Source organism: Cottoperca gobio, chromosome 17 (genome assembly GCF_900634415.1).
Source record: "Cottoperca gobio chromosome 17, fCotGob3.1, whole genome shotgun sequence".
NCBI classification, from domain to species: domain Eukaryota; kingdom Metazoa; phylum Chordata; class Actinopteri; order Perciformes; family Bovichtidae; genus Cottoperca; species Cottoperca gobio.
The window spans coordinates 1,195,587-1,207,803 of NC_041371.1; the positions used below are offsets into that span (position 1 = coordinate 1,195,587).

The 12,217-nt window shown below is 37.4% G+C and overlaps 1 protein-coding gene across 3 annotated transcripts in view; it reads right to left on the bottom strand.

Moving 5' to 3' along the window:
• The window catches only part of efr3a (EFR3 homolog A (S. cerevisiae)), a 99,137-nt gene that overhangs the window by 41,392 nt on the left and 45,528 nt on the right, over window positions 1-12,217 (bottom strand). For all 3 annotated transcript variants that reach the window (XM_029453105.1, XM_029453106.1, XM_029453104.1), the window contains one exon: window positions 11,147-11,296. In XM_029453105.1, coding sequence (XP_029308965.1) covers window positions 11,147-11,296 — 150 coding nt within the window. The remainder of the gene's footprint in view (window positions 1-11,146; window positions 11,297-12,217) is intronic.

Sequence of the window (12,217 nt, forward strand, 5' to 3'; positions counted from 1 at the left end):
AATCTATAGAGCTATATATATATATATCTATAGATTATAGATATATTCTAATATCAATAGAATACTATATATATAGATCTATATATATCTATAATCTCTATAATATATATAGATATATCTATAGTATCTATGATATATATCTATATATATATCTATCTAGTATTATATATAGATAGATCTATAGATATATATAGTAGTATATATATAGATCTATATATAATATATATAGTCTATATATATATATCATAGATCATATATATATATATATATATAGATATATAATAGATATATCTATTATGATCATATCTATTATCTATATATATATATATAATATATATCATATATATATAATCTATAATAGATCTATATATATATATATATCTATATCATATATATCTATAATCTATATATATTATATATATATATAGATATATATTATATATATATATAGATAATAGATATATACAGATATATATATATATCATATATATAGTATATTAGATATAGATATATAGATATAGATATATATATATATAGATTCTATATATATCTAGAGATATATATATATAGATCGATATCTATATATATATATATATATATATATATATAATATATAGATCTATATATATATATAGATCTAATATATATATATAGATCTATATATATATATATAGAATCTATATATATATATATAGATCTATATATTATATCTATATATATATAGATATCTATATATATAGGATCTATATATTATATCTATATATATAATATATAATCTATATATGATCTATATATATATAGATATTATATATAAGATCTATATATATATATATAGATATATATTATAGATCTATTATAGATCTCGATATAATATATATATATATATAGATATATAGATCTATAGATCTATATATATAAGATATATAGATCTATATATCTATAATATATTAGATCTATATATATATATATATATCTATATATCTATAGATCTATATATAGTATCTATATATATATATATATATATATCTATATATATATATATATATATATATAGATATAGATATATATAGATTATATATAGATATAGATATATAAGTATATAAAGATCTATATATATATAGATCTATATATATATAGATCTATATTCTATATATATATAGATTATATATATATATTATATATAATATATCAATATATAGATCTATATATATATATAGATCTATATAATATATCTATAGATCTATAATATATATATAGCATCATATATATATATCTATATATATATATATATATATATATATATAATATCTATATATATATATCTATATATATATATCTATATATCTATATAGATCATATATATATATTAGACTATATCTATATAGATCTATAGATCTATATATATATATATATTATAGATCTATATTATATATATATAGATTATTTTATTAAAATGTTAAAATGATATATATATAATAGTAGAGAGATATAGAGTCTAGAGAGCGAGACTATCGAGATAATTAGATCATATATATCGATATAGAGTAGAGAGATCAGGATATATATAGAGTATGAGAATCCGAGTAAGAACTCTATATATACATATATACATATCTATTATAGTATAAGCATAATATACAAGATATATATATAAATATATTAGAATATATATATAATATATATTATATATATATATAGCTATAGATAGTATATGATATAGATATATATATATATAGATCTATATATAGATCTATAGTATCATAGATCTATATATATATCTATATATCTATATAGATCAAAGATATATAGATCTATAGACATACACATTCTATAGATATATATATATATATAGATCATATATATATTATAATCTATAGATCGAAGATCTATGATATACGATATTATAGATCTATAATAGATATAAATATAGATCTATATCTATAGACATAGATTAAATAAGATATAGTATAGATATAGATATATATATAGATCTATAGAGGAGAGATGGATGAACTGAGAATGAGAGATATGAGATAGGAAATCTGATTATGATGATTAGAGATCGGATCTAGAGAGAGATATATACTGAGAGCTATAGACGATAGATATAATGATATACTTAAATCAAAGGAGATGAGAGAGAGGAGATAGAGAGAGAGAGAGAGAGAGAGAGAGAGAGAGAGATAGAGAGGAGAGGGAGAGAGAGAGAGAGAGAGAGAGAGGAGAAAGAGGAGAGGAGAGAGCGAGAGAGAGAGAGAGAGAGAGAGAGAGAGGAGAGAGAGAGCAGAGAGAGAAAGAAGAGGATAAAGAGCGAGAGACGAGAGCAGCGAGAGAGCGTTGAGAAGTGAGAGAAGAGAGAGAGAGAGAGAGAGCGATGAGAGCGAGAGAGAGAGAGAGAAGAGAGAGGCGAGAGAGGCAGAGAGAGCGAGAGAGGCGAGAGAGACGCGAGAGAGAGTACGAGAGAGAGAGAGCGAGAGATATAGATAGAGAGAGCGAGAGAGAGAGAGAGCGCGAGAAGAGAGAGAACAGACCATCGCAGAGAGATGAGATAGAGAGAGGAGATGAGATATATAGATGAATATAAAATGAGATAAGAGCAGATGCGAGAGATATGAGACGAGCAGAGAGATAAGCTTAGATGAGAGAGAGCGAGAGAGATGAGATATAAAGAGTATATATCTATATATATATCTATATATATATATATATATAATTATATATATTATATAAATATCTAGATACTATCAGATTCATAGATAGTAGAGAATATTAATATATACTACTATATATAATATCTATATATATCTATCGATATAATATATAGATATATATATATATATATATATATATAGATTATAGTAATATAGTGTATAGATATATGATAGATTATGACTATCTATAATATCTATTATATATAGATGTATTATATATAGTTATACTAGATATAATCTTCTCTCATAATCTATATATATAGAGACTATATTATAGATCTATATTAAGATATAGACTAGTTATATCTAGTAGAGAATAGATGAATATAATGCAGAGGCTAGATATATCTATAATAGATGGGATATAGATATCTACTATATGAGAGGCAGGAAATCTTAATCGATGAGAATCATCTATACTAAATAGCATATCTTTATATATTCTAGTAGTATTAATATAATCTTAAATATATGTTATCTAATCATAATATAGATCTATATATATAATATGCATCTATGCTAATATGATCTATTATAGATCAATTATTATGGACAGAAGATGGCGGGCGGGAGGAACTGAGGAGAGAGAAAGCACGTCGACAGGAGAGGATTGAGCGGAGAGTAGCGGCAGAGACGAAAGAAGGAGAGATAGCCGGAGGAGAAGGAGAGGCGAGAATACGCGGCCGAGGCCGGAAGAGAGCGAGAGGAGAGAGCGAGGATAGCGACGGAGAGACAAAGAGAGAGAGAGGGCGAGCGAGAGAGGAGATGCGAGATAGAAGAGAGTAGAGAGAGCGAAGAGCTAGAGAGCGGGAGAATAAGAGGAAAGTAGCGAGAGAGAGGCGAGAGAGAGAGCGAGAGTAGAGAGAGAGAGAGAAGCTGAGAGAGAGGGAGATAGAGCGAGAGAGAGAGAGAGAGAGCGAGAGAGAGAGAGCTAGAGAGAGCGAGCGAGAGAGCGAGAGGTAGAGAGAGAGGATGAGAGAGATGAGGAGAGCGAGATGATCGAGGAGGAGAGCGCGAGAGAGAGAGAGAGAAGAGAGAAGAGCGGAGAGACAGAGAGAGAGGAGAGAGCGAGAGCGCGATATAGAGCTAGCGAGATGAGAGAGAGAGGCGAGAGCTAGATAGAGAGAGATCGAGCGAGAGATGAGAGCGCTAGCACGCGAGCAGCTGAGCTGATATATAGCGAGCCTATCTATATCTATCTATCTATCTATCTATCTATCTATCTATCTATATCTATCTATCGATCTATCTATATATATAGATATATATATATATATATATATATATATATATATAGTAGGTATTTAAGCCGCCTAAATGAGTTTCCTTTGCAGGCTGGCAGGGCTGAGCGTTAGCGATAAGGTGAGGAGCTCAGACATCCAGAGGGAGCGGGATTAGAGCCGCTGCTCCTTCACTTCGATAAGGGGGCCAGCTGAGGTGGTTCGGGCATCAGATCAGGACGCCTCCTGTAGAGGTTATCTGGGCACGGATGACCGGTAAGAGGCCCCGGGGTAGACCCAGAACACGCTGGAGAGATTACTACTTCCCCGGGCCTGGCAACGCCTTGGTTCCTGGGACACTTAGAATCACGTGTGCTCTAATTCCCTTTTGTTAGTATTTATTGAACGGCCTTCAAAATATTAAATATAGCAAATAACTGCACAACTTAATGAGACTTTAACACTGAAAACAAAGTCTAACATTCCTTCAATTGTTTGCTTACATGTTATAAGTGATAATAAGTCGTTCAGCCTCAAGTTACTTATTACTAAATGGTACTCGAACAAACCTCATTATGTCCTCTTGTTTGTTTAGAGCAACGATATGAATTTACAGAAATCACATGAAGTTCATTTTATTTGTTGCCTGTTATAAACTGCATAGTTTTCATCTAGTGTTGGCGCTATAGGAAATCCATCCGTGTTTTTCCTTCAAAATAAAAGAGCGACGGCTTCCTTGTTTAGCTGCTTCCTAGAAGAGAAGTCATTGAGGTGTACGCTCATGATGGAAGGTGCAGATACACCACAGCCTGAAGAGTAAACAGCACGCCGTGTGTTCTCACTCCTGCTGTGATGGCGTGGAGCTGTGTGTGATTGCAGACGTGTGAACCAGGCGACATGACATTGAGATGGATGCTGCATGATTACAGATGACAATCACGATGATTACCGTGCAGTTTGGACTCTTTACTCTGATGATTGGGAGGGTTAGGGTTAGGTTAGGGCTTGCCACTCTTTTTTTACTCCAGGACGTTCTCAATGATATTGAGCTGAAATGGCTCTTAAGATCCCAGAGCAGACTATTAAAGACCTCTCACTGTGGGGAAGCCTCCGATTCGCATCAGCAGATTATTAGCACTCTGCAGATCCATGTCACTTCACACTGACTTTGTCTCGGGAGCAACAGCTCTCATTTGTTCACCTATCTTCTGCCTGTTTACCTGACAAGGATGTCTACTGGTCAGTATTCAAACCACAAGAGCTGCCGACACAATGTTGTCTTCACAAAGGTTCTCGTTAGCCTTAGTGTTGTCAGGGAACGTAAAGTATGATATAAGTATATAGATGATATGATGATAAGTATATTAGCTGAGGCTATAACAAGTTGCCATCTTTTGAGTTATTTTGTTGTTTTCTGCACTAACCAATCAGAAGCGACTCACTTATGATTTGTCGCACTGACAGATGAAATATGTCGATTTAAGACTTCGTATTCATTAAACAACCTGCACAGCTGCTTCGATCAAATACACACTTGTCGCCATTGTTCTGTCACTATCTTGAATGCATGTAGCTCGGCTGCTAGCTAGCAATGAAGGAAGATCTTATCTTTACCCGTTAACACCTCCTCCAAAGCTCTGATTGGCCGTCAATGAGCGCAACACTGATTTTTTCAGCAATTCAAAAAGGTCTAGAGAGGTGGGGGGACGTCAGAGGTCTGGAACCAGGCTCTGGATAATCAGCCGTTTTAAACACAGATTTCCATGGGACAATAGGTTTAAATTCAGCAGGAAATGTTCTCAAAAGACAAACCAAAGATATCAAACAACAAAAATTGTAATTATTCAGTTCTGTAGTGACTTATGTAAAGCTGTAGTGCGTCCGTGAATATATAGTACTGAGTTCATACAGCATTATCATACAACAAAAATCTAGCCAATGCACCAATGGCTGATTTGAACCCTGCGTACTTCTAGTCTCAGATCTGACTGAAGGATCTGCTCATTAAATTGCAGGAAGCCCATTAGGAACGGCTGGGATGTTGCCATTAATGCAGATATGTTTCCCGAGGTGATGGAGGCAGCGCAGCTGAAGGAATATTTGCACCATAATTATATATGGATTATGTGAAGGCTGTACTTCCATTTTAATCATGGACGATTACATGTGTTGATTGGACTGTTGGCAGCAGGAAGGGAGGAAATGGCTTGTTTCTGTTTCCTCTTTGGAAACGCATACAAAAGCTCAGAGTCTACATCCACAGGGACTCGTTGGTTGACATTTTGAATAATGATCCAATGGTTTCTTATTCCTGAGAATCCCCTGATGTTACTCTTGTACTCCAGTCAGTGCAGCTCTCGGTGAGCCTGGTCAACTCATGAAGCTGGAAAACATAAAGGGGCCGTGACATAGTTCCTGGGTGCTCAGAAGGTCCTTGGCTGCAGGTATCACATGATCTCGACTCTTCAGCTCATCCCAAAGGTGTTGGATGAGCACAGGTCAGGTGCACACCACACCGGGAGAATCTTTTCTTTATGGAGCTGGCTCTGTGCACGGCAGGATAGGGACACGCACAGATACCCTTCCCCCCCAGAATTAGGTTATTTTTAAAACACAGGAAAACTCGTTAAAAATAGACTATAAGAATCCCATTGAGCCTTATTTATTTGTTCCTGGTGTGTCACGTTAGATGTCACAATGTATGTTTTGTATCCCGGTTCATTTCATTTATCATGTGTTCACTTAGACGCGCGTCACAGCATCGCATGCCCCCCCGGGTGTCATGTTTCCATCACTGCCGATAAACACCGTGACTACTGCAGAATCATTTGTCCTGGGGATGAATGTCACTGTTGCCACATGTTAGTGGGTGTTAGTGCTTGTTATGTCCCGTGGGAAAGGGGCTACGCTGTTCACTGTACGCTGGAGTGTTAAGACTTCATTGGAATAGAGGGTCAAACGGCACTCTGAACTGCAGCCTCCTCATACAGTTGAATAAACATCATGACCTTCACTCTGCAGGTTCAGGGCGACCTTCAGGTCTTCTGAAGGACACATGTTGCCGGTCTGCATTGTGAGGTTGCTGGAGGAGATGTTTTCGTACGTTCCAGGCCCTGCTGGGCTCACACATGCAAGTCAAACCTATTTGAACTTATTCAGCTCAAACTGAGTACAAAGGAAAGCTCTCCGGCAGCGCTGGCACCATTTAAAAGAGAAATCCATTTTTCATGTGCTGATAATATCCACAGTTGGTGAAGGTTGTTCTGGAGGTGATAGTGTGACACTTCTGTTGTGTACATTCACAGTTAAGAAGGGGAAAGAGCACAAATGTGTGTTTTGTGAAACTCGTGGCAGATTTTACGTATTATCCTCACGAACCGAGACGCTCTCAATTCCTCTGGAACATTAAAAGCTACCGTGTGGATGATTGGACGGAGCAATGTTTTGATAAACAGGTTTCATCTCCCGCTCCGCTCGCACACGTTCAGACGTGAGGACATTCAGACTGCAGGTCTACGAGAGGAACAAATGAAGCTTTAAGGTTTGAAACAACAGTGTGGAGAGATGTAAAGGGAATAAGACGACTGCCAGCTAGCAGATAAACACGTGTTTACATTTACTGCAGGTTTCAATCAGAAAGAAACTAAAAATGTACTTTGCAAATATTTTGTTCACATATTTGTGAAACCAAAAGTCTAATTCCGTTATATATTTACAGTATTTTAGAAAGCAAAATGTGTGCACAATAAGGAATCATGATATATCACTCATCTTCATTTCTTTATTTATGACTGCAAATAGTTTTTAAGTATCCAATTATTATTTTTAAATCATTTATTTTTCCTTTTTTTAATTGCTTAAAATTCATTTTGAACCTAAATGTGAGCGCCTCTTCTTCCATCTTACCAACAGCTACAAACCTTCACATCAGTGAGGAGATCATATACTATATACACTAATCATTTCACAACTTCATATTACTATATTATAGTTTGACAATAAAATAACGATAACATTAAATAAAAAGAGAAAGCCTCTCATTGTTCTCCGATGACACAATCATGGAGTCTTCAGGACTGGTTTGTACAATGACGGCTGTTCTCTGATCAGGATGGACGGCAACACTTTGAGAAGAGACACCAAATAATGACATCGAGACACCGACCCGGGTCGCATCACACCCTGACCCCGTAGAGAAAAGGAAGCAGGAGGAGAAGAGGACACAGAAGGTGGGGAACAAAATATGTCCAAAAATAGATGTTTGTTCACATGGAAACCACCCGAACAAGACGGAAAGAGAGGACGCCACGGTGAGAGCCACGAAGAGAAGAAATACAACTTCAACTCGTCTGTAGTGTCCTTTTATTTTACTTGGACAAGCCTTCTTTGCAAACGAGGTTTCTGACCTCAAAGAGACCTTCCTGGTTAACAATACATAAAAAAGCATTTTGAAGTATGTGTATATAGAATACTTATTTTGGAGAACTGCAGACATTACTCCGTTTTTAAAAGTAAAAAAAAGATAATGTAATTGATATTTTGATTTAGAACATCAATGGTGCTAAATGTGATTTTATGTAGGGTTAGAATATTAATAACGCAGCAATTGTTAGAGGATTTAAATGTTCTTTTTGTTATTAGAGAACATTATTTCATTGCTGGAATAGAGAGCAAAGTGCTGTACTACACTTTCATCGTGAGCTAAACTCAAGACAGGGAAAGCAGTTTAACTTGTGTATAAATATGTGTTTTTATTCTATTTGTTGTCCTATTTTAGAGATGGGAGATGAGAGGAAGGAAAGGGCGATATCAAATGAGTCAACTAGAAAACAACCAAGGACAGCATGGGGGAGGAGTGGAGAGTAAAGACAGGAATACATCAGGAGTAAAGGTGAGCCGACAGGTGAGCGCAGCGTTAAGCTTCCTGTCCTGCCTCCTTGATCTTTGTCATAAATCTTTACGAGCCTCGACAGCAGCGGTGAAGGCAGAGCAGCGTTCTCGTCCCAGGAGGGGATGAGGAGACGCAGGATCTCTCCCTCATCGGGCCGACTGAAGGAATATAACGAGGTGTGTGGAGGCGCGAGGAGAGCAAAGGCTTTAATACCCGGGCTCCAGTTCAGGCGAAGGTTTATATTCCTACAGCCGACGCTGATTCAACAGCAGGATTTACTTTAGATCCCGACTCTTCTTGCACTGCAGCGAAGGTTAAAGAGGTAGGAGGTCAAACACAGAGCAGAGAACAGACTCTTCACCCGTTTGTGTACGCCGATAAGAAACTAGGATGAGACTACACGTGCATGTTTTTGAATATATTCTTGGAAACAGCGTCTCTTCCATGAGTTTCTATCTTCTGCCCTTTCTCAGCTCCTTTACATCATGTTAGAGGTCGTTGGTGATTTAACCCGCAGAACCCTTCATGCTGTTCGGTTTGAATCCCACTCGGAAAACTGAAGCTAGTTAGCTTAGCTGAGTAATGTTAGCACTGATACCAGTAGACTTTAGTCTTGGTTCATGTTATTAGAACACCTGCTGAGTCACTGCAGTGTTTGACTAAAGTATACGACACCAATATTTATAATCTAAAAGCTAATGTGGCCGCAGAAAATACGTAACATTTCAAATGTAACCACATGTAAAGGGCTTTTAAACATTTAAACAACAACTATGAGCTGAGGATCTTTCTGATATCAACAGCGCTTCACATTAGTCTTAATATGACGAACTGGAACAACCTGGAACACCTTCAATACTAAACTCTCCAGGTTTGAGCGACAGGAAGGAGATAATGAAACCGACTGTATGAGCTGTAAATCCTCCTGGCCACAGAACATTGCTCACATACGATAAGAGAAATGTTTGGGAGAGAAAGGAACGACACGCAGAGATAAGGTATTTTTCAATATTGAGTTATGATCAGGTGAACGTCACTGACAGGAGAGCGGAGCCGGCTTTGTTTTCTTCCCTCTCATTGTTAAATATCGCATGAACACACATTTGTGCACATTGTCTTTACTTTCAAATGAATAAACCTCAATGTTGGATGTTCTTTTATTATTATAATAAGGTTCATTTTCTCTTCACATTATTTGATGCACGTTTCCCACTAAAGCACCTTATGTACAATACAATGCGGTGGATAGCTCCATGAAGCAGCAGAAAACAACAGATTCAAGCGTAGTTTAGTTTGATCTTCCTTTTATTGAAAGCTGCGACATGTGATCTGTGATCTAGAAGAGTGTAACAGGTGTGTCATGGTGTGGAAGTGTTTAGAGGGGATTCTGGAGCTTTACAGGACTCCGAGACACCGATTCTAAAACTTATATTCAGGCTGAGGATCACAGAGCAGAGCTACATCAAAGGGATCCGAGTTCTGCTCCTGAACAGAGCGAGCGATAGTCCACATGGATTAAGATGGTGGGAGATTTTGTTACAGAAAGTGAGTTTTTAAATCCAGTAATGTCCTCAAACCCGAGTCGCTGATCAAGACCTGATCAGAATACAGATATACTGTTTGCTACAGGACAGCAAGAGAAGCAGTGACCAGAAACCATTTGTAGATCCAGTTTAAGTAAATACATAAAATAGTCACAGGAGAATTCTGGGATATGTGAAGAACTGTAAGCTGCCCAGGTTACACTGAGCCTCATTCACCAATCGCTCTTAAGAAGAAATGTCTTCTTTGCGAGGCCCTTCAGTGTCAGGCACTTCTGTGGGGATTGGTGGAGCGCTAACCTGCTAATCAACTGGTACCTTCAACTTATGAGGACAATGGGATTCATCATTAGAAGAACACAGGTACAGATAATGCTGAGGTTTAAGAACACATCATGAATCTGACGTAGACTTTTATTAGGACCTTTTTTAAAGGACAAACGTTGAAGATATTGGTGAATGAGGCCAAATGACCCTTGTTCTTGAAGGTGGAGAGACGTTTGATGTGGCAGGAGAGATTGCCTGGAGAGAAAAGCACCAACGCTGACTGGGAAGTGTTTGTGTGTTGAGGTTTGGCCCATTAATAAGGTCACCTCCAACCTAGAATAGTTCTCACCTCAGATCTCTAATATTTTCCTAAGAGTGACCTTTCAGTCCAGTTCCACATTTGGGGTGGAGAATAATGAGTCCCGGCAAAGACCTTGGGTACAACTCTCCTTGACTAAACTCTGTATGTGTTCGTATTTGTGTACATCTTCATGTATTGTGTTGTGTGTGCACTACCTGTCCAGGTCTTCGCTGTCTTGCATGTTGAACAGCATGGACGGGATCAGTTTGTCCATGTGCTGGGGCTCCCAGATGATGGCCTGCAGCTCATCGTTCACCGTCTTCCTCACCACGCCCTGCAGGCCTTTAATCCCCGCCACACGGATCCTGACAAGGACACACAGCACTGTTAGATATCCTTGACAAGAGCGCAAAGATATCTCCAGTCCAAACAAAAACTGCTTCTGGATGGAATTACAAGAACACAAGTTTATATGACTTGATGGCGTCTTGTAAGCCTATGCAGGTTGGTATAGTTGTATGCACGACACAATACAATATCAATTAACTTCTTCATACAAAGAAGAAAGAAGAAAGACAAAAGCCAAACAACCAACATCACAATTCATGTCATGTTGCTAATAAGTGGATCTACTTAAAGGGAAAGTACACCACAAATCCAGTGATGGCACTCGGCTTGTGGTGCTCAAAGCGCAAAAGGAATTAAAAAAAACTCAACAGTAATGTCTCTTCCCAGAAATCAGGAGCTGTTGTATCACCTTCAGAAGGAAGTGTGCCTCTACTCATGGACCAGAAGCTCGTGGATGTGAAAGTAGTTTGAGAGTTTCTCATCTTACTGAATCTGCAGGGCTGACTCACTCAGTGTCCCTCTCAACTTCCACTTTCGACTCCAAAGAACTCATACTCACACTTCAATACACACAAACACCCTTCGGTTTCTCCAACCTGCCAGACAGAAAAACTTCGGCTGAGTCTGCAGAGCAGGATTGATCTCAGGACCAATCAGAGCCCAGCGAGTCTGACTTCACCATTTACTATTTCTGTCTCTCCTCTCTGTTTCTGACACACAGTGTATGAGCAATAATATGAAAAACAGTGTGGGTGACCTCGCCTTAGGCCTAATCCAATAACCACCAGAGAAATCCTATTTGGGAATTCCTCTCCACCTACAGCGAGACGCTGTCAAATGGAATAATGCAATACGGGGGGGGGGAAAGCAATGTTAGAAGTCATGCAGTTAACAGCGCGGCAGCAACGAGGTATCAGGCCAACTCAAAAATAATCCCC